We start from the raw sequence: 23,448 nt of genomic DNA, 5'->3' as shown, positions 1-23,448 counted from the left end.
CCTCGGAGAAGCTTATACCCCTGGCGCTAGAGCCGGCGGGGGTTGCTCGTTGTGGCCACGCCCACCCACAGAGCCCCGCCCCTCCCGCAGAAGCCCCGCCTTCTGGCCTCGCTGGCTGGTTTGGAGGATTGAGTTGCAATCTCGGTGCGGTCGGGGTTTCCCGGCTCAGCACATTCCCCCTCAGCCCCCAGCCGCCCCGATATTAATAGCCCTGCACCGGCTCATCCAGCTGGCCTGGAACCCCTCCCCGTGCTCGAGTGTCTCCATCACCCCAGAAAACATTCAAACAGGTCGGCGCCTCGGTGTTTCTGACTGTGAAATGGGGATAGGGTTCTCTGTTTCCCGCCTGCGCGGCCCAGAGGATCAGGAGGAGGCCTAAGGCGCAGCTTCTAGAGCGGCCTACAGCCGCCACTATTATCCTTATCTCCCTTGTCCACGGGAGGAAACAGAGGAGCGTGGCTTTCTCAGGGTCACACAGCTCCCAAGAGGCGGCGCCGGAACGGGAACCCCGAATCTCCGCCACAGGATCCACCCCAGCGCCCCCCAAATCCTGCAGTCCCCTGATCCCAGGGTAACCACTTGCCTTGTCCCGACCCAAGCGCCCTCGCCCCCATCCGGCCCCTCCCTCCTCCCCCATATTTAGCGCGAATACGATCCGGGGCTGGGCCGGGCGCTACTTAACGCGGCCCCGGTGTTCGGGAGAGCGCCGAGCGGAGCGGAGCCAGGAGCCCTAGCGAGATGATGATGGTTATGCAGCCCGAGGGTCTGGGGGTCGGGGAGGGGCCCTTCGTGGGCGGCAGCGGGGGCGGCGAGTATATGCAACAGGAGGAGGACTGGGACCGCGACCTACTGCTCGACCCGGCCTGGGAGAAGCAGCAGCGGAAAGTGAGTGCTCACCCATTTTTAGATGGCAAAACTGAGGCCTGAGAAGCCGAGCGATTTGTCCCTGGCATCTCGGCAAGTTGGGGGCAGAGCCCGTCTAGACCCAGAGTGCCACTCCCTAGCCTGGGCTCTGCCCATCAGTCCTCTGCTGTCTTCCAGAGCTGGAAGAGAGCGCTGGGAGCCCTCACGAGGGGTTTAAGATAACAAGGAGAGTTTCTCGGGTTCCCACCTCCCAGGAGTTTTTTACCCTGGGCGCATTGTCCCACTTCTGCTGGTGAAAGGGGTTGGGTAAAGCTCAGGAGATCCAAGTTTGGGGAGTGTGGGGGAAATAATCTTTCTCCCCGGACCCCCAACTCTCTAGTTGAATATCTTAGACCCCACCCTGAGGACTTGCAGCGGCAACTAGTGGACCTGGAGTGTGGGGGAGGAGACAACCATCCCAGAACCGTCCGACTCTCTCATCTCTATCCTCTCCACCCTGGGGTTCATTGCCACCCACCTCAATTGTCAAATGAGGAAACTGAGGCCCAGAAAAGGGCAGAGATAGGACCCAAATCATACACTCTCAGAAAACAGGGCTTCCCTCCCCAGCCTAAGGGTCTTTGCCCCTTGCTTGCCCCACCCCCACTCCTTCCCAAGATACCCCTCCACAGGGCAGGGGCCCTAAGTCTGCTGAAAAGGCCACAAGGTCAAGGAAGAGGGGAGCCTGGGTCCCCTTACACAGTAACCTGACTCTCCGGCCAGATGGACTCTTTGTGCTGAGGCAGCGGCTTGGGGGAGCTGGAGTGGGGCACATGGGCAGCTGCTGCCCAGGCTCAGCCTTGTAGGGCACTCCGGCCCCCTCCCTGATCTATTTTCACTCCCAGACTTTCCCAAGTGGAGGGGGCAGGACACCTGGGTTCCCAAAAGAGAAAATGATCCGGGCTGGAGTGAGCAGACTTTGGGGAGTGGCAGACCAGGGGGGAGAGAGGACTCGGTGAAGTCATTAGACCCTGCTGAGCCTTTGCCAACAGTGTGTGACTCCAGGAAAGGGCAGGGAACAGGAGCGCTCAGTGGAATTTGCAGGATCTGAGAATCCTAGGATTTAGAATCAGAGCACCTCTGCTGGGTTGGATGACAGGAGATGACCCCAGAGTCCTGGAGGCTCAGCTGACTAAGCTGGGGTGCCCCCAATGACATGCTTCCCCTTTGGCTCCTCCTGCACCTGTCTCCAAGCAGGGCTGCGGTCCTTGGGCCTGGCAGTCTCCCAGCGATGTCATCCCTGCCCCAGGCTCCCACCGCCATCTGCTCTGCAACGGCTCCTACCCCCACCCCACCCACTAGGTTTCCCTCAGATCCAGGTCCACATGCCCTTCATGAGACAGATTCTAGTCTGTAACTTGCCTGCATCATTTAACACAATATCAGGAATACCCTTCCAACCCAGCCTTCAGCCACCCACTTCGTCCATTCATTCAACGGCGGCACAACCTCCATGTTCCGTAAATTCATCAGCATCCCTGGAAGTTAGCCATTCCGGAGTTTCTTCCTCCTCCAGCCTGAGTGTGTCTTACTCAGCTTAGCCCCGCTCTACCCCTGCCCTTCCGCCCATGACTCGGAGCGCTCCCTCCTGCTCCTGCCTGATATCAGAGTCCTCTTGGTTCAACCTCATTCCAAAACATTCAGTATCTCTTAGGGAGCTCCTCCTCTGGGCCAGGCACCTTGTCAGGTGTGAGGACTTCAGCGGGAAACAAAACAAAGCCTCTGCCTCAGGAAGCTTATACTGCAGCAAGGAAGAGTGTTTCTGTCCCATCCCTCTGACCCTGCCCCATTCCCCTCCCTGAAACCCTTTCTCACCAACCACCGCCCACCCCCGCCGCCTCGCCACCTTCTCACGTCTCCCCCTCTTCTCACGTCTCCCCCTGCTCTCCCAAGCCATTTGCCTCCACTCTGCCACCAGAGAGAGCTTTCTGAAACACCGCTCTGCCCACCACCCTCTGCCCAAAATCTTCCCTGATGCCCTGTTGCCCTCAGATCAAGTTGAAACTCCCTGGCTTAGCACCCCAGACCGTGCATGACCTGGCCCCTGCTGCCCCTCCGGCCCGCCTCTCGCGTCTTATACCCCAACACCCCCAGCTTCATTCCAGCGGCACCCAGATAGCTCTCACCCCACAAACCTAGCAACTGTTTCTCAGCGCCGAGCACTTGCCTATATGGCTGCCCCTGCCTGAAATGCCCTTGTCTGCCCTTCTCTGTCTGAATAATTCCTGATCATCCTTTGTAGCTCAGATCAAATATGAGCCTTCCCCCAAGAGGTCCCCTGCCTGTTTCGAAGAACTCCTTCCCTCTTCTCCCTGACACTAGTCTCTCCCAGCATTTCTCAGACCAACATGACCCTTTGATTGACTGTGAGCTCCTTTAGGGCAGGGACCCCATGTCCTTAAGTCATGTTTGTCACATGAAAGAATGCGCTTCCCTCCACCTTGGAAGCCCCACCTGGTCCGGTCTTTCCCCCTGCTTTATCTAGACCCAGAGCGTTTCAGACTCCAGGGTTGGAGGGAACTACAGAGAATCCAGCTGCCTTCTCCCGTGCTTGGGGTCCCATCAAGTAGTGCTCAGCACTTGCTTGTACACCTCCAGTGACGGGAAGCTCACTCCCTTTCTTTAGCAATGACAGTTCTTCAAGAATTTAAAGCATTATCATTCATGTCCAGCTTCTAGGACAGACCAGCAGCAAAAAAGCTGGTCTCAGGGAAGGAAGCTGGCTGAGGGAAATAATCCCAAATGACTTCCAGGGCCATCTCCCAGGATTAATTGCTTTGTGGTGGGGGAATGCTTTGAACTCTAGAATCCTACCCAACTGGAGGAAGAAGGACCTTGGGATAGCATGACGTCTGGCCAGTTAATTGTATAAATGAGCCCAAGAAAGGGCCAAGCGTATACTCCAGGTCACAGTGAGTGAGTGTCTCCGCTGGGCTTGGAGCCCAAGGAGAGACTCTACCAAGCACCTCACAGCTGATGGCAGAAGGCAGGGTTTGAGGGTTCGGTAGGTTGGTGGAAATGATGTATCAGGCCACCCCGATCCCCAATATACACACTGATGCACAGCAGCCCTCCCATCCCAGATGGAGGCTGAGGCTGACTCTGGGGAGAGGGAAAGGGCAGTCACCTCCGGGAACTGGGTCAGGCTGGTCCTTGTGCCCAGCTGGTCCTCCATGATTCGGAAAGATCTTGTACCCTCACATTCTACTTGGAGGCTGATTCACAACGGCCCCGGGAGGTCCGTGGGGCTGAGAGCACAATAATGCAGGTGCACAATCCTTCAGGCAAAACCGTCAGAACTGGGTGTGCTTCAGTCCAGGATAGTTCAGGCGTTAGAAGGGCAGTGTCTCCCCACCTCGGCCCACAGAGGGTCTCACACTTTGGAGTATATGCTTTACAGGTTTCTAAAACCCCCTGCAGGGCTTAAGACTGGCCATCGCTGGCAAGCCCCAAGTCCAGAGTGGGACCTGTGCGGAGCCTCGAGCCCATTTCTCCTCTTCCAGGAGAACAGAGACTCAGAGAGAAAAAGGACCGGTCCTAGGCGCACAGCGCGTCGGTGGCTGAGCCAGGACTTGACTCTGGGGCCAGTTCTCTCAGCTCAACCCCAGTGTCCTCCAGACCCAGGGCTGGGGTCTGAGTGCTATCCTCTGCCCCCAGACCTTCACTGCCTGGTGCAACTCACACCTGCGCAAGGCCGGCACCCAGATTGAAAACATCGAGGAGGATTTCCGCAATGGCCTCAAACTCATGCTGCTCTTGGAGGTCATTTCAGGTAAGGATGCGAATCAAGGCACAGGGACCCCAGGAGCTAGGGAAATCCAGGGAGCAGGGCGAACACGACAGCCCCGTGCATGAGAGGCCCTTGAGGGGGAGGGGGAAGTTTGAGGACAGTGTCTTCAGCTTCCTCCTGTGACTTTTGGCCCCTGACCTCTCCCCTTGACACCCAGGAGAGAGGCTGCCCAGGCCGGACAAAGGCAAGATGCGCTTCCATAAAATTGCCAATGTCAACAAGGCCCTGGACTTCATTGCCAGCAAGGGCGTTAAGCTGGTGTCCATCGGCGCTGAAGGTGAGGAGGGGGCAGGAGGAGGCCCGGGAGGGGAGCAGAGGGCTGTCCTGACATCCGCAAGTCACTTCCAGGAGCCTGTCTTTTCAACTGAGGGGCTGGGAGGGACTGTTAACTGTGCCCAGGTCTAGCAGGTGTTCCATAATTGAGCACTGACTGGGTAGCAGCTCTGGCCTGGGGGCCAAGGCCAAGGCATGGAGCGCGGTGTGGCAGGGGCTGCAGCTGAGGCAGTATAGGCCCTGAATGCCGGATGGAACTCCTGCACATTCCCCACCCCGCAGAGATTGTGGACGGGAACCTGAAGATGACCCTGGGCATGATCTGGACCATCATCCTCCGCTTCGCCATCCAGGACATCTCTGTGGAGGGTGAGTGGCGGGGAAGCCAGGAAGGTGAGAGGGCTGGCCCAGACCCCCTCCCCAGCTGACACTTGTCTCCATCCCTGCCCAGAAACCTCCGCCAAGGAAGGCCTGCTGCTGTGGTGCCAGCGGAAGACGGCGCCCTACCGCAACGTCAACGTGCAGAATTTCCATACCAGGTCTGTCTGCGGTCCGCACACGCACATGGGCCTCTGCCGGGCTCGACGGCACACGCCCCGGGGGAGGGGCCCTCACGGCCAAGGTCCTGGAATGGTGTCTGAGAGTAGGGGGACTCAGTTGATGTTGAACTGAATCTGGGGGGGGAGGGGGCACCCCTGAGGGAGGGCTCCTTGGAGACATCCCTAGAAGGGCGTTTCGTTCACAAAGAACCATGTGAGCAAAAACCTGGAGCCCCACGACATCCAGTGAGTGGTGTGACCCAGGCACAGGGTATGGGGAAGAATCATGATGAGCTTGGAGGAGATGGTCCAAGTCTGGTAATGAAGGGCCTTTGGTGCCAAGCCAACGAGCTGAGGTTCTACTCCATCTTACCGATGAGGCTGTCCTGTTGGGGACCCTCGTGGAGCAAGGGGAGGACGGGCATCAGCTTGAATCCAGGCCTGATCCCCCTTCTCTCCATCCAGCTGGAAGGATGGCCTGGCCCTCTGTGCTCTCATCCACCGACACCGCCCCGACCTCATTGACTACGCCAAACTGCGCAAGGTGGGCCTCGGCCACCCCTAGCCCCGACTCCCCAGCCTCTGCCCTCGGCTGACATTTCACCTGTCCCTGCTCCAACCCACCTAGGATGACCCCGTTGGCAACCTTAACACTGCCTTCGAGGTAGCCGAGAAGTACTTGGACATCCCCAGGATGCTGGATGCAGAAGGTGAGATGAAGCCCCGCCCAGGCGAGGACTCCAGTTACGGACCAGAAGCGTGGTCCAGCCTCCACTCCCACCACCCCCCTCCCCCGCCCCCTGCTCTTCCCTCCGCAGTCCTCCCTCTAGTTAAAAATCCTTCCTGTCCCAGGCCGCCCTCCCCAGGAGCCCTCTCTCCTGCTCCCTGCCCCTTTCCAGCCAGTGGAAGCAGCCTCTCCTTCCCCTTCCCTGGGGCGCCTCCCTTTGGTTCATATCTCCATCGCCTGGCTCACCTGGGAGCATGGGAGCTCCTTAGGGGCAGGTCTTGCCTCTTGTCCTGCCCAAGCAAGGCTCTAGTCAACTGAGGCAGCAAATATTTTCTGAGCGCCGACTGTGTCTGGTGTCCTAGATGTGTGGGCACCGATGGCTGAGAACTTGGGGAAAAGACAGATGGATGGACCCACAGAGCATGGGATGGTTGGAGACACCAGGCAGCGTGGGCTGTTGCTTCTCGAGGCCTGGCACATCTGCTCAGTAACCCCATAGAGGACAGAGTCCTGGGTCCTGGGGTGATCAGAGAGGGCTTCGGGGAAGAGGCAGACACTGGGTTTGGGGTAGCTGGCAGCTGGGGGCTGTGACTAGATGTCTCTGCCCCTCCTGTGTTCAGGGAGCTCTCTGCCTGGTTAGGGGTGTGAGCCCATTCTCCAAGCCTGGCTTTGGCCAATACATACCCCACTGCCATGCCCTAGACATCGTGAACACCCCAAAGCCTGATGAGAAGGCCATCATGACCTATGTTTCCTGCTTCTACCACGCCTTCGCCGGGGCTGAGCAGGTAAGGGGGCCCCGACTGCTGCTGCCTGGGCTGAGCGTGTGGACCGAGGGGCCCAACCCTGGTGGCATCCCAACATTTGGAGGTGCTGGGCCCCACGTGGGTGAGAGTGCCACTGTCCCAGCTGCCTAGACAGTCAGCAGAGGTGTCTGGCCTGGAAGCTCCCTCCCCATCTAAAAAGACGTGCTGCCCTATTTGCACAGACCCAGGTTTTAAGGGCTTTACGGAGGAAGGCTGGGTTGGGGTGCCGGCTGCAGCTCATTCTAGTGCCCACCTTTTCCGACTCCCACGGCAGGCCGAGACGGCCGCCAATAGGATCTGCAAGGTGCTGGCCGTGAACCAGGAGAATGAGAAGCTGATGGAGGAGTATGAGAAGCTTGCCAGTGAGGTGAGATGAGGCCGGAGAAGGCCCTTCCCCTTCCCACGCCGGTCGTCCCCCAACCCTGGCCACCCCAGGCCTGGGCCTGTGGTGCCTCCCTTGCCTCTGAGTGGCCTCGGCCTCCTCCTGACTTCCCCCTCCCCTCTGCACCCATCTCCTCCCCCTCTTCTGGCTGTCCAAGCTCCTGGTCATTCACGGATTCGCTCATCATTCATTTCTTCACTCTTTCCTTTATCCATTCACCCACATTTAGGCAATCTCATGGCCCTTTGCTCTGTGCCAGCCTATACTGGTCCCTGACCAGGCTCAGAGGTTGACATCTGGCTCCTTCCCTGATTAGTGGGGACCCACATTCTGCTTGGGGCCTGGCCTTCTGGCCACAGCCCGGGCGTGGGTGGGTGAGAGCTGGGCAGGGTGAGCCGGCCAGCTCTGATCTCTCTGCCTGGCCTTGGCAGCTGCTGGAGTGGATCCGCCGCACCATACCGTGGCTGGAGAACCGTGTGGGCGAGCCCAGCATGAGCGCCATGCAGCGCAAGCTGGAGGACTTCCGGGACTACCGGCGCCTGCACAAGCCGCCCCGGGTGCAGGAGAAGTGCCAGCTGGAGATCAACTTCAACACGCTGCAGACCAAGCTGCGGCTGAGCCACCGGCCTGCCTTCATGCCCTCCGAGGGCAAGCTCGTCTCGGTGAGCCACCCCCACTCTGCCCACATCCTCCGGGTGACATAGGGCTCTGGCTCCCCATCTGTACAATGGGCGAACCATGCTGGAAGGCGCCTCTGCCTGCCCCACAGGACATTGCCAACGCATGGCGCGGGCTGGAGCAAGCAGAGAAGGGCTACGAGGACTGGCTGCTCTCGGAGATCAGACGCCAGCAGCGGCTCCAGCACCTGGCGGAGAAATTCCAACAGAAGGCTTCCTTGCACGAGGCCTGGACCCGAGGTAGGTACACCTCATGGGGCTTGAGTCTGTCCTGGGGTGGAGACGGGTATGGGAGGAGGGGGGAATCCTGACAAAATGCGCAGGTCAGGAACAGGTGTCCTGGCAGGAAGGTGGGGACCTGTTTTCTAGAACCATCCTGACTTGCTGGGCAGCCGAGTCATGGCTCCTCTTTGGGCCCCAGTTTCTTCCTCTGTAAACTTGGGACCCTGTCGCCGGGCTCTGGCCTTCTCTAGGTCTGCTCTGATTCACTGGTCAGGTAGCATTTTGTTTGCACCTGTGGCAGGTGAGTCCCCAACCCTAACAGCAATTATGCTGGACTCAGCATACCCATGGCAGGATGCTGCGTGGGTCAAATACATCACTCCATATCAAAGTACTCATTCGGCCTTCTATCAGGGATTAATCCTACAGATCAGCGAGCCCTGCCTAAAAGTAACGAACAAACGTTAGTAATGGATTATGGGCGTGAAGGATAACAGTGGTGTGATATAACAAGGACTCCTTAAGTATACACCTGTTTATGGGACTCCGAGGCGGTTTCTGAATCTTTTTTCTTCTTTAAGATTTTATTTATTTATTTGACAGACAGGGATCACAAGTAGGCAGAGAGGCAGGCAGAGAGAGAGGAAGGGAAGCAGGCTCCCTGCCGAGCAGAGAGCCCGATGCAGGGCTCCATCCCAGGACCCCGGGATCATGACCTGAGCCGAAGGCAGAGGCTTTAACTCACTGAGCCACCCAGGCGCCCCGGTTTCTGAATCTTTAAGTCTCGTAGCATCTCTGCAAAATACAGGTGCATTCCATAAATAGTAGGGGCTGCGATTATTATTATGGTTTTATTTGTGTAATGTAATTCATTCTCATAGCACTTTCACATTCATCATTCATTCATCCAACAAATATTCCTAGAAGGTCTACCAAGTGCCAGGCACTGGGCCAGGCTCTGGAGAACCTGGTGAGCCAAGGAAACCAGGTTAGGGGCTCCCTGGGCTCAGAGTCGTTGGGCAGTAGTTCACCATCCTGGAAGGCCCAAACTGTACCAAGGGCCACCGTGAGATGTGTGGGATCAGTGACGCTGACGTCATTTACGGGTCATGCCCAGGACCTTCACTTTATCACTCTGGCATGGCAGAACAGACCCCTAGGATGGGCTGGGCAGGTGTAACCACCTGCATTTCGCAGATGAGGGAGGACTCTGCACGGTCACCCAGACCGCTCGAAAACCCAGCTGCCGCCTTGGCCGCTGCTGGGTGACCCGAGCCGGGCCTCTCTCCGAGTAGGGAAGGAGGATATGCTGAGCCAGCGCGACTACGAGTCGGCCTCCCTGCAGGAGGTTCGGGCGCTGCTGCGGCGCCACGAGGCCTTTGAGAGCGACCTGGCGGCGCACCAGGACCGAGTGGAACACATCGCCGCGCTGGCCCAGGAGCTCAAGTAGGCGTGGCCTGCCTCTGGGCCCGCCCCCCAGGGGACAACCACCTTACCTGGCTTTGCCCCTCGCGGCCCTGCTCCCCACTGCCCTACACAAGATTTGTGCTTCCCAGTTCAGGAACCCTGCCTGGGTGCCACGTCTTCCCCATCACCACTTGCTCTGCTCCTCCTCCCCTAACCCTGTCCGCGATGCGGCGCCCACACTCTTCCCTCCCCGTTCCTGCCCCACCCCCGCGGCCTACCCCTAACCTGGTGGCCCCTTCAGCTGCGGTCCCTGGCGGGCTAGCTCAAAATCTCCCCACCAGCCCTGGCTTCCCCACCTCCTCCTGTAAACCCGCCCCTTCTGGCATCATCGCACCCCCACTTCCCACTGACGCTCCACAGGGGACCGGAGCTCAGGACCCACGGGCGCCCCCTACCCAACGAAGGCACTGGAACCCCCACCTCCACCCCCCAGGAATGAATGCCCTGTTTCACCCACACCTGGCTGCCTGGCTCCCTTGCGCCTTCACCACCTGGGGCACAGATTCCAGCCCCAGGATGGTAGTTGGGGAAAATCTAGGCTGTGGTCTGACCCCCTCCTCATCCCCTTTCTGGCCCGCAGTGAGCTGGACTACCACGAGGCGGCCTCCGTGAATAGCCGCTGCCAGGCCATCTGCGACCAGTGGGACACCCTGGGCACACTGACCCAGAAGAGGAGGGACGCACTGGAGGTGGGTTTTGGGGCCAGGGAGCTGGGAGCTGGGGGCTGGAGACTGGAGGCTGGTGCGGGGCCGACTGGGCGGGCTGCTGACTCGCCATCCCCGTGGCCCCTAGCGGATGGAGAAGCTCCTGGAGACCATCGACCAGCTGCAGCTGGAGTTTGCCCGGCGGGCAGCGCCCTTCAACAACTGGCTGGACGGGGCTGTGGAGGACCTGCAGGACGTGTGGCTGGTGCACTCGGTGGAGGAGACCCAGGTGGATGCGGGGTTCCAGGTTGGGGGGTGCTGGATAGGGTAACAGGGAAGCGGGCCTCGACTCCCGTCAGCCCTTTCTTTGGGTGCCTGGGGCATGGAGATGAGAGGGAGGGAGGCTGGGAGACGGGAGGCCCGCTGCGGACCCACTGGGGGGCTTGCAGCACGTGGGCTGCGGGAACTGGAGGGGGCTGGCTCACGCCTCCCGCCCGCCGTGCCCAGAGCCTGATGACTGCACATGAGCAATTCAAAGCCACGTTGCCGGAGGCTGACCGAGAGCGAGGAGCCATCCTGGGGATCCAGGGGGAGATCCAGAAGATCTGCCAAACGTACGGACTGCGGCCCAGCACCACCAACCCCTACATCAGCCTCACACCGCAGGACATCAACACCAAGTGGGACATGGTCAGTGCTGCCCGTGACCACTCCCTGCCTCCCACCCAGCCCTGTGTGTTCTAACCACCCCGGAACCTCAGGCGTCCCGAGCTATGGAGAGTCTAGTCCACCTTCGGATCTGGGGTCTGTCACAGCCTCCGTGGAGCTTTGGATATATCGCCCTGCCTCTCAGGGCCTCCTCTGCAAAATGGCCCTAACAGCAGCGTTTTCCTGTAGGGCCTGATGTGAAGTAAAATTAAGTCTGGGGTATGGACATCTCATTGTATCACTGACCCCCTTTTACAGATGAGGAAAGAAACCTGGAAGTCATGTGACTCGCCCAAGAGCGTGTCCTTATGAGCCCAGACGTGTTGGCTCCGAGTAGCCGGGGCTCTTCTAGGGGTTGGAGCCCATCTCCCCTCAAAGCGATCTTCTGGCTCCCAGAGCTGCCCCAGGCACAAGCACCCTTCTTCCTAGGTCCGAAAGCTGGTGCCCAGCCGGGACCAGACGCTGCAGGAAGAGCTGGCCCGGCAGCAGCTGAACGAGAGACTCCGGCGACAGTTTGCGGCTCAGGCCAATGCCATTGGGCCCTGGATCCAGGGGAAGGTGGAGGTAAGGCTCGGAGGGTGGGGCCGTCTCGGGGAGTGAGGCCAGGGCCCTCGGGGAAGCCAGGCCGGGGGCCAAGGGGCCTGGGAGTGCTCATCCTGCCTGTGTCCCCCAACAGGAGGTGGGGCGCCTAGCCACAGGGATGATCGGCTCTCTGGAGGACCAGATGGCTGCGCTGCGGCAGCAGGAGCAGAACATCATCAACTACAAGAGCAACATTGACCGGCTGGAGGGGGACCACCAGCTGCTGCAGGAGAGCCTGGTGTTCGACAACAAGCACACGGTCTACAGCATGGAGGTGAGAGGCACCGGCTTAGAGGGGGCGGCGGCACTGGCTGGGGAAGCCTGGGGCAGCTGTGGCGGGACCCAGCACATGTGCCCCAGGAGGGATGCCAGTCCCCCAGGGCGCCCGCAGGGATACTGACATCTAGCGAGCGAAACTGACCTGTCCAGAGTCACGTAGCCATCTGAAGCCAGGCCAGGACTGGCCAGGACTGGGTGATCAACACTTAGCGCATAATAAGTTCTCAAACTTCAAGGCAGGAAGGGCCGTGGGTGGTCACTCAGCAGATAGGGAACCTCCAGATAGGGACAAAGGCCCAACAGAGTGGAAGACTTGCCCAGGTCACACAGCGGACTGGGTTTGAAGCTCGAACTGGTGGCCAGGCACCAGCCACCTACTGACTTGGCTCGTCCCTTGTTTCCCAGCACATCCGCGTAGGCTGGGAGCAGCTGCTCACCTCCATCGCCCGCACTATCAATGAGGTGGAGAACCAGGTACTGACCCGAGATGCCAAGGGCCTGAGCCAGGAGCAGCTCAACGAGTTCCGGGCATCCTTCAACCACTTTGACCGGGTCAGCAGGGGCCCAGCTCTGTGGGGTGGTGGACCTGGGGGCTGGTGGGGTGGGACAACCAAGTCTGATCATCACTCATGTGCCACAGAAGCGGAACGGAATGATGGAGCCTGATGACTTCCGGGCTTGCCTCATCTCCATGGGGTATGACCTGGTGAGTGCCCCGACCTTTGCCGCAGAAGTCCCATCAGTGCCTGTCTCTTACACCGTCATCACTTACGGTGTCCCTCCCGCCTTCACATGCGTTTCATGCTCAGCACGCCCACTGAGGCTGGGCAGAATGACCCCATTTCTCGTGGGGGCTAGCAAAGGCTCAGGTACATTAACTTGCTCAAGGACCCAGCTAGGATTTGGACTTGGTTGTATGTGACCCGAAAGCCTGAGCTTACAACATTTTTACCCAGAGAAACAGCACTCCAGAGAGCTCCAGAAAAAAAGATCAGGACCCAAGGGCAATAGTGGGCATTGCCAGGGGCAAGAGGCAGGCTTCGGCTGAGCAGAGAGGATTCCCCGTACACCCACAGCCAAGGCTGTGGCACAGTCCCTGGAAGGCAGAGAACACTTTCTAACCCGGGCTGTCAAGCCAGAGCCAGACAGGGCCTGGAGGGGACATGAGGAGCCTTCTGGCTTTAGCACCCATGACAGACACGGTGTCTGGCCTCTGTCCCTACAGGGAGAGGTGGAGTTTGCTCGCATCATGACCATGGTGGACCCCAACGCGGCTGGCGTCGTGACCTTCCAGGCTTTCATTGACTTCATGACCCGAGAGACGGCTGAAACCGACACAGCTGAACAAGTTGTGGCCTCCTTCAAGATCCTGGCAGGAGATAAGGTGAGTCCCAGGTGGTGGAGGGGGCTGGGAGGCTGCGACAGGGACCAGGATCTGTGGGTCCTCAACAACCCTTTCTCCCCCAGAACTACATCACTCCCGAAGAGCTGCGGCGGGAGCTCCCCGCTGAGCAGGCCGAGTACTGCATCCGTCGTATGGCGCCCTACAAGGGCTCCGGGGCTCCAGCTGGAGCCCTGGACTACGTGGCCTTCTCCAGCGCCCTCTATGGGGAGAGTGACCTCTGAACGCAACCTCTAAGGGTCTCTGCAGGAGTCAGAGAGAGAGGGAGCTCCCTCCGGCCAATCCCATCCGTGTCTCGGAGCAAGGGCTTCAGAGAACGGCCAGCCATGTCCTTCTGAATAAAGACCCATCCGTGAGCCTCTCTTTCTTCTTCTTTCGGTTCACGAAGCAGAAGCTGGGCCCTTAGGCTCCTGGGCAGGACCAGCTGCCCAACCTCGACCCTCCAGGAGTCCCTTCTACCCCTCTTTTCCCTTAGGTACCAAGCACTCACACCACACTGGGGCCTAGGACACCTCTTTATTGCTGTTAGAAAAAGGCAGTTACAATAGTTTCTCTAGATGTGGAAGGAAACAATGTCCCCAAATCCAGGGGGAACCAGAAAACGTATAGCATCAGACCGAGGAAAGGCAAGGCAGGAAACCAGAGCCTGCCAGGGACAAAGCTGGGTTTAAAACCAGAGGATCTTCTTCCCACCTGCTCCTTACCCAAGCCCAGGGTTCTCGCCCCAGCCTCAGCTGCTGGGACACCCTCCTTGGGCCTGAGGGCCTCCTAGCTACCGCAAGTCAACAAAGGTGCCGCTGGGGAACTTCAGGGTAGGGTCGGGGGGGAGAGGGGGGTAGGGGTGTTGCCCTAGCCCAGTGCCTTTTGCTCACCCTGAGGTACCCGGTGCCTGTCCCTCAGCCGGCTGTGCCTCCTGGGAAGGGGCCTGGAAACGCAGGCCAGGCTGAGGAAGGGGCTGCTCTGGTCAGCACCAGGTCCCGCACTGGTGCTCCTCAGTTCACCACTGCCGAGCTGGCCATGGTGTTCACACCGCAGGCCCCGGACCCACGATGCAAGTAGTAGTAACCCTGGCAGGAAGGCAGGTGGGCTGGTGAGGGCGCTCAGGCAGGACCAGGGTGGGCAGGCCGGGGCCAGGCAGACCAGACTCACCTCCTCGCCCCAGTCTGTGCCCCAGCTGTTCTTGATGGCCCAGAAGGGAATGCCAGAGCCTGGGGGGCAGTGCGGGGTGCAGGTCAGGGGCCCCCAATTCTCCAGTCAGGGCCCCCAGCCCTTTGCACTCTCCCAGTCTCTGCTGTGGTCTACCGGACAGGTACTAGGAAAAGAGCAGAAAGCCAGACAAGCCCACCTACCACCCTCCCGGAGACCTGGTGTGGCTCTGGGGTCAGCAGAGGACACCCAGCCCCCTCCCCACCAGCAGGTTACTTATCCGGAACAGTCTACCTCCCACTGCCTCAGCATTCCCATCGGAGAGGGGACAGAGGACTCCTGCCTGGCCCAAGACCCACAGCGGGGTAAGGACAGGGTTCCCAGGCACTCCCTCTCTCTCCCCATCCAGGGGTCCTGAGAGGCTGTGGCCCAACTCCTGCCTGTAACCCGAAGCGGCTGGGCAGAGGATGGGGGCGTGGTCAGTGGAACTCACGGTTGCCGTAGCCCACAAGCAACACAGCGTGGTCGATGAGCCAAGGGCTGCAGAGGGGCCGCAGTGGGTGGGAGATCCCATGGCGGTAGAACTGGGGGAGGGGAGAATAAGGAGTAGGGGGCCGCCGCCAAGGAGAGGTGGGAAGGGAGCCGGCCAGGGACGGGCGGGGGGCAGCAGAGCCGGGAGCCTTACCTGCATGCCAAAGGCATTGATGGCGACGGAGATGGGGCCCTTCTCGGCTAGCCAGGCCGCCAGCTCTGAGACACGTGAGAGACCGCGTCAGGGATGGCCAGGCCGCAGCCGGCCTGTCCCCACCCTCGCCCTGGCCCTTACTCACTCTCCTCATCCTGGCTCAGCTCTACCGAGTCATTGATGTAGACCCTGGCCTTCTTTGGAGAGAAACCGCACGTCTGCATGTGGCCGCGGTAACTGTAGTCGTCCTCCGTCTCCAGCCCCCCTGGGGAGTGGCGGGGTCGGATGGCGCGGGGAGAGAAAATAGGGACCCCTGTGTGCCACACATTCATCTTCTCCAGGCCAGGGGCCACACTCAGTCCCTTCTGTGAGGTCTCAAGGTCCTCGCCCACCCCAGACCAAGGCCCTGGCCTCTGACCAACAGCCTCCCTCTAGAGAGGACGAAACAGAGACTAAAGGGGCTGAGGGAGGAACCAGGGAGAAATATGGCGGAGATGAGACTCAATGCCCAACTTCTGATCCTTGCTCATCCCAGCACTCCTAGGGCTCTTCGCCTTGGCTGGCTTGCCCTGCTCAGACAGTCTGCTCCCAGGGTGCCCCAGACCCCTGCTGGGCTCCCAGTCTCTGCACAGCCACTGCAGTCCCTCAGACTTTCATCCCTGCACCGCTGAAGCCACCATGGAACTGAATTGCCACTTTAAGTCAATACCTCCTCAAGGATGAGGTATGTTGTTACAGAAATACAGACCTCCAGGCAGCAAAAACACCAAGACCCCTGCTGTGCACCAAGGGCTTTAGGTATCATCTCCTCACTTGATACTCAGAGCAACCACGTGACGTAGTCAAGATGAACCCCATTTCACACGTGAAGTCAAAGAGTTGACTTACTGAAGGTTTTCATTAAGGCTCAACATCAACATCCGAACCCACTGCATCGCACTGACCCCCACTGCCCCTCCTGACCCCACGAATGCATACCCAGAGTCTTTATGGCCGAGTAGGCGTTGGAGGGCAAGCCACCCAGGCAGGCCTTGTCCACCTTGTCACAGTCCAAGAGCTCTAGGAGACAGAAGCCTGGTCCTGAGGAGCCCTCTGGAGGGGCTGGGCAGGGGGCAGGGGCGTTGAGTAGGATGCTCACCCTGCTCAGAGAGGGAGAGCAGGGCCCCCTGTTTCAGGAACCACTGGCCCTCCACATTGCCGGTGACTGAGAAGGCCCAGCAGGAGCCACACATGCCCTGCAAGAGAGGGGCAGAGTCAGACCGGAGCCCCCTCCCCAACCCCAGTGCAGTCCTCATGTCCCGTCATTGCGTCTTAGAGGTCCGACCTGGTCCTTGACTTCGGTGACAGCCCCCTTTCTCCTCCAGTCCCACTCGGGTGGGGCAGAGTCGCCAGTGGACTTGTCTAGGCGCATCTTCTTGCCGTGGTTCTCTCTTAGGAGGGGATTCAGGTAGATGGTATGGAACTCCTCCTCTGTGGGCAAAGGCGGGCAGGGGATGGGGGGGATGGGGAAAAGTATAAGGCAGCCCTGATTGGGGGCCTTGGGAGGAGACCCTGACTCTTCCAGGCTCCATGAGGGCTCTGGCCACCACTGCTACCTGTAAGGTCACTGAACTTGGTGACCCCATACTGAGCTGTGCCACGGTCCAGTGCCTGGATCTTCTGTGCTCGCATCATGTTGTTGGAAAAGACAGACATGCGCCACTGGGCTTCTGAGAACCAAGGAGCAGGAGAGGAAAGGTTTGGACCCCAGGCAGATGATAAAAGGCACTTGGGACTAACAGGAACAAGGTTTCCCTGGGGAGTAGGTGGGCTCTGGGTCAGGCCTGAAGCTCTTTTCAAGGACAGAACTCTGGGGATGGCTGGAGGTGAGGAGAGGTCCGGACCTGTGAGTGATGGGGGGGTGGGAACAATTCTGGGGGTCACACTGAACTGACGGTATCCCAGGAGTGAAGGCAGAAGCAAAATGGGCTCCAAAGGGTATCCTCAGACGGGGGTCATGGGAAAAGGGGACATGGGGGTACCAGCAGAGAAAATCTGGCCTTTGCCCCTTCCCATTCTACCCAGAATGATGAAGACCCACACTTTCTGATCAAGAAAAAAAGATGCCAGGTCCCTGAGGCAGCTGTCCAGTCCTGTGAGGCTGGGCAAGAACTTGGGGGTTTAAGGGGTCCCTGAATGATGCACTGCCTCTTGTGTCCTTCCCCTCCCCAACACCAAGGTACCAAAGGGGGGTAAGGTCCTCATTTGATTGGGACAGGTACAGCCAAGGCTGGGTCCTCACCCTCCTTCGACTCATACGTCCGATTATAGGTGGTAACAAACTCCTTGAAGATTGAAGCCATTTTCACAGAAAAATCCTGTAAAAAGAACAAGGGTCTTTACAAGGAATCTTTCCCAGATTCACCAGGGAGCCCAGGCCAGGGGGAGGGAAAGAGAAGAGGAAATAAAGCAGCGGCCAGCTGCCAGATGGAGCTGGGCTCCTCACCTGGGGCAGGGGTTCCTTGTTCAACAGTGGAAGGACTGAACTCAAAGTCTCGTTTTTGTCATCTGGGTAGGGTTAGAACAGAGAAGACATCAAGGCTGAACCCTGAGTGAAGTCTGGTCTGAACTACGCCAGCATCCTTGGGCTATCCCAGCACCTGGGACCTTGGTATCCACTGGGCCGCAGTCCCGTCTCAGTAGCATGTGTTTTCCTAGCTCGTCCAAGACTTCGAAGCTGCAGAGCTGCAGAGAGAGGAGGAAGCCACTCTGGGGGCTGGGATGGGAGCAAGGCTTTGGCAAGATGGAGCTGGGAAGGGCCTCATGTGAAGACCCCCTCCAAGGCAATCACCCCCCACAGTGCACAGTGAGGCAAAGTGAGCACCCTGTCCATGCCCACTCTTAAGTGCATTTTGGTTTCTGGTCCGCAGAACCTTGGGAAATGACTCAAGGTGGGGTAGTTGCTGCCTCTTCATCACTTGACCCAAACTCATCACGAGAGCTGAGGAGTCACAGGAGCCCGACCACTCACCAGGGTCTTCTTGGACACAGGGAGCTGGCACACCGTGGGGTCGTTGCAGGGAGGCTCCTCTAGGGTCGCCCTCAGAGAGTACAGCGTCCCCTGGCCCGCCTGGATGGAGGAACGGGTGAGGCGGGCACATCCCCTCGCTCCTCAGCCCGTCCCTCCCACAGCCCCGCCCTGCCCCCCTTCCTTTCCAGAATTCGCCCCTCCGGCGTCCCGCGCCCCCCACCCCGGGCCCAGGCCAAACTTCCCAACCCTCCGACCAGGGCCCCCGCGCACCAGGACCAGGAAGCCCGCACCCCAGGCGCGTCCTCACCCGGCGGACGCGACCGCGCACGGCCCCCAGCGTCGCCCGCGTCCCGGCTGCCCGGCCGCGGTTGTACATCCCCAGGGCGAAGCGGGCGGGCCCCAGCAGCTCCGGGTACGCCGCCTCCCGGGCCTGAGCGTCGGCTGCTCGGCGGGGCGGGGCGGGAGCGGCGCCCGGGAGCAGCCCCAGCAGCGACAGCAGCGGCAGCCAGCGTGCCATGGCGAGGGCGAAGCCGGAGGCCCGGACGCACCGACCGACGGACGCGCGGACCAACTGACAGGCCGGCGCAGCCCGCGGCCAGAGGGGCCGACGTCCCTCCCCCTGCTCCCGGGGCGGCGGGGCGCGGGCCAATGGACGCGGGCCCAGTGCGCCTGCGCACTCGCTTATTTACGCGAGGCACGTGGGCCGCGCTTGCGGCGCAGGAGTCTTTCCCAAAGCGCGAGGAGGGGGAGGGGGAGGAGAAGGACGGAGGGGTGGGGTGGTTGCCTTGCATCCTCGCAGCAGATCGGTCAGTCTGTGGACACGTGGCCCGCCCTGCTGCAGTCTCGGAATAATCCTCTTAGGTCTTGGAGACCTTTAGGAAGGGGAAGGGATGCTGGCCTGGAAGTGACAACAGTTAATTGACAGTTGGTTTTAGAGCCTCGGTTCGCAGCTCAGTTGCCCCTTTGAGGCTCCTCCGCTCATCAGCAAGATGGCACGTAATATCCCCCGGACTGGCAGTGCCTACCACTGTCATGGGGATCTAACACAGATCCGCACGCGTTCGGTAACCACTAAAGCGAGGTGCCGCGTGAAGGACTGTTCTGTGGTTCATTCAAGCGTTCACAGCTGTCTTCCAGGGCCTTCTAGCAAGAAGATGCATGAATAGGTGTATTGGGCACGGTGTTGCCGGCTTGGAGCTCTAGTGGAGAGACAGATGAGAACAAGATTGCCCTGCAGGGAGTTTCCAGCTAGGGAGAGAAACAGGGAAGAGAGAGTTTAAGGGAATGAAGGAAATCCCAGAAGGGGATGGAGATAGTTTGGGCATAGAGAGCGTGGAGGACTAACACTTAATGTCACCCGGTCCAAACCTGACTTGTTAACAGCAGCAGAGGACTAAAAAGGTGAAGTGACTTTCCAGCTACTCAGAAATAAGTGCTGGAGCCAGGCCAGAGCTGGCTTTGAGCTCCGTCCTGGCTGAGATGCGATGAGATGCGATGGCCTGAAGGTTTCCAGCAGGTGTTTACCTCTCCCTGCTGTGCAGTTTAAGCTGCCTTTGGGGCGCCCTCTGTGTCTCTTACAGGAGACAATCCCAGATCCTTAATGCAGCGTCTAGAGCCCCTCCAGTGCTGACCAGTCAGTCCTCACCCTGTGCTGTGCACTTGAAACGTCAGCCTCCGTCTGTCTGCGTCTCCCAAGTTCAAGCTCTTGCACACCTCGGGAACTTCCCGCTGCTCTTCCCTCCGCCAGACACCCAGACACCTTTCATTGCGCAGTGTAGAGGACACTTCCCCAGGAAGCCATCCCTGAGCCACCCCCATTGCCCCTGGCTGGACCAGCTGCCGCTGCTGCTGTACTCCTAGATGCCTGGCCCCTGAACTTCCTCTCCCACTGGGCTGCAATTTCCGTGTCATGCGTGGCTGTTCTCCGGAAGGCCAGGAGCGGGCCAGGGCAGGGACCTTGCCCTGCTCGCTGCCGCTTCCTCGGTACCTCGCACAGTACCAACACACTTAATACCTGCTTAACAGATGTTTGTTGAATGAATGCATGACTCTTTTGGCGTGCCCTGGAGTGGGCATGATGTCACCCAACTTGTTATTTAATGCACAGCGTCATTTTCTAGAAGGATAAGTGATGTGAGAAATCTTGGAACTGCCTGCCTGCATCTACGGCAGGTCCCATACCCACGCTCACACGCACTTCATCTCCTGACAGGTCTGAAGCTGAAAGAATTAAAAATAGGAATTGCTAAGTGCCCAGCAGAGGCAGTGGACTTTTCTTAGATCCAGGTTTCTGGAGATCCACGTCGGCCTTTGTGGGATGTGGTCATCTTTCTCAGACTTTGTTCCCTGGATGCTGGAACCACCGGAGAAGTGTCTGGTGAAGAGGGTGGCTCGTTTCCACGGCAGAGTGAGGCAGGAGAGCATAATGATAATTTATGGATGGGCAGGGGAGCGGGGTAGGGGAGCGGGGTATTTTTTTTAAGGCGTATGTCTGTTACCTTGGGCAATTCTCGCAACAACGTGGAAAAGAAATATTCTGAGGAAACTGAAACCGAGACAGGGAAACTGAGTGGACCCCTTGAGAAAAAAATCTGGGTCTTTTTTCCTTGCTCCTTTTCCTGCCCCTATTCGTGTATCCATGCTTTACACAGGCCTTAATGTATGTCCTCTGGGTGAAGGTCAAGGAGTCAGTGATTTCTTTTCTTTTTTTTTCTTTAAGATTTTATTTATCGGGGCACCTGAGTGACTCAGTGGGTTGGTCCTCTGCCTTCAGCTCAGGTCATGATCTCGGAGTCCTGGGATCGAGTCCCGCATCCAGGCTCTCCGCTCAGTGGGGAGCCTGTTTCTCCCTCTCTCTCTGCCTGCTGCTCTGCCTACTTGTGATCCTCTCTCTCTATCAAATAAATAAATAAAATCTTAAAAAAAAGATTTTATTTATTTTTGTGAGAGAGATCGAGAGCGAGAGCACAAGCGTGCTCAAGTAGGTGGGATGGGTGGGAGAGGCAGAGGGAGAAGCAGATTCCCCGCTGAGCAGGAAGCCAGATGCAGGGCTCCATCCCAGGACTCTGGGATCATGACCCAAGCCAAAGACAGACGCTTAACTGACTGAGACACCCAGGTGCCCAAGGAGTCAGTGATTTTTTGGAGTCTTCCAGCAAACAAGATAACATTTAAGGAGTGACTGGGTGGGGTCGTAAACTTCTCCAAGACCCCTGATTGCAAACACCTTGACCCAAGACCCCTGGCTCCAGGGCGCAAGTGACTTAGGAGGACACCTGAGCGCTCTTTATTCCGCCAGTTCCCGGATGCCTGAGAGGACTTGTAGGCCAGACCGCCAAGACTCATGCTTCTTTGCTTTCCGAGGCTCGCAGACACTCCACGTGTACCTGCTTTCTCTGTGTCTTCAATGGACTCTGCTTTCCCCTCCAGCTGGCTCGCGTTTGATTTCCATCCTATGTGAAGCCAAGAACCCTCCTGGCTGGTCCTGCAGGACCCCCTCTGGGTCCTTGGACCTGGTCTGTCTGCATCAAAACCAGGGGCATGCTGATATTCAGAAGCTGAGTAGGAAAGAGGGAGTGACAGAGGAGACTGGGAAGATGTGGATGTTGAGTGGGGAGGAAGACTGAGAAGGTCATGTTCATAAAGTGGGAGAGGAGGGGGTGTATTTCAAGGAAGAGGAAGTGATTGGCTGTGTCAGATGCCATAGAGAAGCCATGTAAGATGAGAGAGACGTGACCTTTGGATTGGGTGACATGTAGGTCACTAGAGACCTCACTAAGAGGAGTGGGTTGAGGGGAGAATTCGAGAAATGTGGACAACGGCTGGAGACAAGGATCTCAGAAAGTTTTGCCATGTAGGAGATTAGAGAAACAAGGTGATAACTAGCCAGGTAAGAGGCATTGAAAGAGTATTTTTTAAGACCGCAGACTCTAAGGTTACGCGTCTGACTTTGGCTCCTGTCATGATCCCAGGGTCCTGGGATCGAGTCCTGCATCCGGCTTCCTGCTCAGCCGGGAACCTGCTTCTCCCTCTGCCTTGCCGCTCCCCCCGCTGGGCTTTCTGTCTTTCTGTTTCTCTCTCTCTGACAAAATCTTTAATAGCTCAATTGGTTAAACATCTGCTCCGGGTTCTAGTCGTGATCCCAGGGTCCTCACATGGAGCCCCACATTTGGCTCCCTGGTCAGCAGGGGAGTCTGCTTCTCCCCCTCCCCCCTGCTCATGCTCTCTCTCTCTCTTTCAGATGAACGAATAAAATCTTTAAAAAAAAAAAAGATGGCAGAATCTAGAGCACGTTTATGGGTCGGTGTGAGTGACCAAATGGAAAGCGAGATATTGATGATTCAGGAGAGAGGGGAGAGAATCACAGGAGCAAAGAGGTTGGAAGGTGAGGGGTGATGTATTAGTTATGTTACTGTGGGAACATCCCCGCAAAATCAATCACGAGGCTGCAGTGTCCTGGGAGACTGGCCTGGGGAAAGCTCTGCTTGGAAGCTCAGTGGTTACTGGCAGCGTTCAGGTCCTTGAGGCCTGCTGGACTGAAGCCTCACTTCTTTGCAATCTGATTGGCAATCAGTTGCCCTCAGTTTTTTTGCCACATGGGCCTTCCAACGTGGACTTTCTTCCTCAAAGCTGATGTGGTTTTGGAATATAGGTGAGGTTCGGTGAGGTCTGGAGCCAACAACCAAGAAGGAGTTCCTGAGATGTCTTTGGTGCAGAATGGCGGTTTATTAAAGCTCGGGGACAGGACTCGTGGGCAGGAAGAGAGAGAGAGCTGCTGCTCGGGGATCTTGAGAAATGGTGATTGCATACTCGGGAGTTGGGAAAGTAAGGAAAAGGGAGGTTTCAAAAGACTTTCCCGAGACCTGCAAGATACCAGAGGCCTTGCCATTGTCAAGTTAAGGTCGTTTTCCCCCCTAGCAAGGCATTAACAGTAAGAGAGTTGGGAGGTTCCCAGAAGAATGTCACTGGTGCCCCACCCAGAAGCGGGAGGCAGGTGTCAGCCTGTCCTTGGTCCTCAGCCAGCCCTCTGCTCCCTCATCAAGGCCGGTAAGGGGAAGTGAGGGTATGCCAACCTTGTCTGAAATAATCACTTACACCTTATCATGTATCTTTCACCTGTGCCCTGCTGCGCTGTACATTACTGGTTTTAGAAGCCCGCCACAGACCCTTCTCACACCCAAGGGAGGGGAGAATGGTGTGTCTCTGC

General features: G+C 58.3%; 2 protein-coding genes and 1 long non-coding RNA gene across 5 annotated transcripts; 1 reads left to right on the top strand and 2 right to left on the bottom strand.

The window, feature by feature from the left end:
- The first annotated feature begins 738 nt into the window (after window positions 1-738).
- On the top strand, window positions 739-13,658 carry ACTN3 (actinin alpha 3). Of its 3 annotated transcripts, none has more exons than XM_046016351.1 (21): window positions 739-885; window positions 4,561-4,675; window positions 4,851-4,970; window positions 5,249-5,335; window positions 5,418-5,505; window positions 5,971-6,049; window positions 6,134-6,215; window positions 6,935-7,020; window positions 7,313-7,405; window positions 7,852-8,082; window positions 8,190-8,337; window positions 9,615-9,765; window positions 10,367-10,475; window positions 10,579-10,719; window positions 10,938-11,120; window positions 11,568-11,702; window positions 11,815-11,994; window positions 12,405-12,551; window positions 12,640-12,705; window positions 13,225-13,383; window positions 13,467-13,658. In XM_046016351.1, exons 1-21 carry the CDS (start codon window positions 739-741, stop codon window positions 13,623-13,625), a joined length of 2,706 nt encoding a protein of 901 aa, XP_045872307.1. In that variant the 3' UTR covers window positions 13,626-13,658. The 3 variants fall into 3 exon arrangements, with proteins under 3 accessions (XP_045872307.1, XP_045872309.1, XP_045872308.1); XM_046016353.1 differs by having other exon boundaries at window positions 809-885; window positions 12,640-12,732; XM_046016352.1 differs by having other exon boundaries at window positions 809-885; window positions 12,405-12,571; window positions 12,615-12,705.
- Window positions 13,659-13,898: 240 nt separating this feature from the next.
- Window positions 13,899-18,872, bottom strand: CTSF (cathepsin F). Its single transcript, XM_046014126.1, has 14 exons — window positions 18,550-18,872; window positions 18,243-18,341; window positions 17,872-17,956; window positions 17,718-17,779; window positions 17,514-17,589; window positions 16,828-16,941; window positions 16,557-16,702; window positions 16,371-16,467; window positions 16,211-16,291; window positions 15,378-15,497; window positions 15,233-15,297; window positions 15,041-15,131; window positions 14,551-14,609; window positions 13,899-14,468 (listed from the first exon to the last, which is right to left on the bottom strand). Exons 1-14 carry the CDS (start codon window positions 18,757-18,759, stop codon window positions 14,394-14,396), a joined length of 1,380 nt encoding a protein of 459 aa, XP_045870082.1. The 5' UTR covers window positions 18,760-18,872; the 3' UTR covers window positions 13,899-14,393.
- Window positions 18,873-19,023: 151 nt separating this feature from the next.
- Window positions 19,024-20,069, bottom strand: LOC123950019. Its single transcript, XR_006820115.1, has 3 exons — window positions 19,888-20,069; window positions 19,268-19,490; window positions 19,024-19,140 (listed from the first exon to the last, which is right to left on the bottom strand). It is a non-coding gene; the product is annotated as an uncharacterized LOC123950019 (long non-coding RNA).
- Window positions 20,070-23,448: the final 3,379 nt, after the last annotated feature.

Source organism: Meles meles, chromosome 8 (genome assembly GCF_922984935.1).
Source record: "Meles meles chromosome 8, mMelMel3.1 paternal haplotype, whole genome shotgun sequence".
Taxonomy (NCBI): domain Eukaryota; kingdom Metazoa; phylum Chordata; class Mammalia; order Carnivora; family Mustelidae; genus Meles; species Meles meles.
The sequence above is the reverse complement of the archived record's forward strand: the minus strand, read 5'-3'. Positions and strand labels throughout refer to the sequence as shown.

Excerpts from the sequence above, each read along its gene's own strand:
- CTSF (XM_046014126.1), bottom strand. The coding sequence starts at position 18,759 with ATGGCACGCTGGCTGCCGCTGCTGTCGCTGCTGGGGCTGCTCCCGGGC. Across the intron at positions 17,590-17,717 it reads ACAAGGAACCCCTGCCCCAG|GATTTTTCTGTGAAAATGGC; the intron begins GTGAGGAGCCCA and ends TTCTTTTTACAG. Across the intron at positions 15,298-15,377 it reads GCTGAGCCAGGATGAGGAGA|AGCTGGCGGCCTGGCTAGCC; the intron begins GTGAGTAAGGGC and ends CACGTGTCTCAG.
- ACTN3 (XM_046016351.1), top strand. The coding sequence starts at position 739 with ATGATGATGGTTATGCAGCCCGAGGGTCTGGGGGTCGGGGAGGGGCCC. Across the intron at positions 7,406-7,851 it reads ATGAGAAGCTTGCCAGTGAG|CTGCTGGAGTGGATCCGCCG; the intron begins GTGAGATGAGGC and ends TGGCCTTGGCAG. Across the intron at positions 11,121-11,567 it reads TCAACACCAAGTGGGACATG|GTCCGAAAGCTGGTGCCCAG; the intron begins GTCAGTGCTGCC and ends CCTTCTTCCTAG.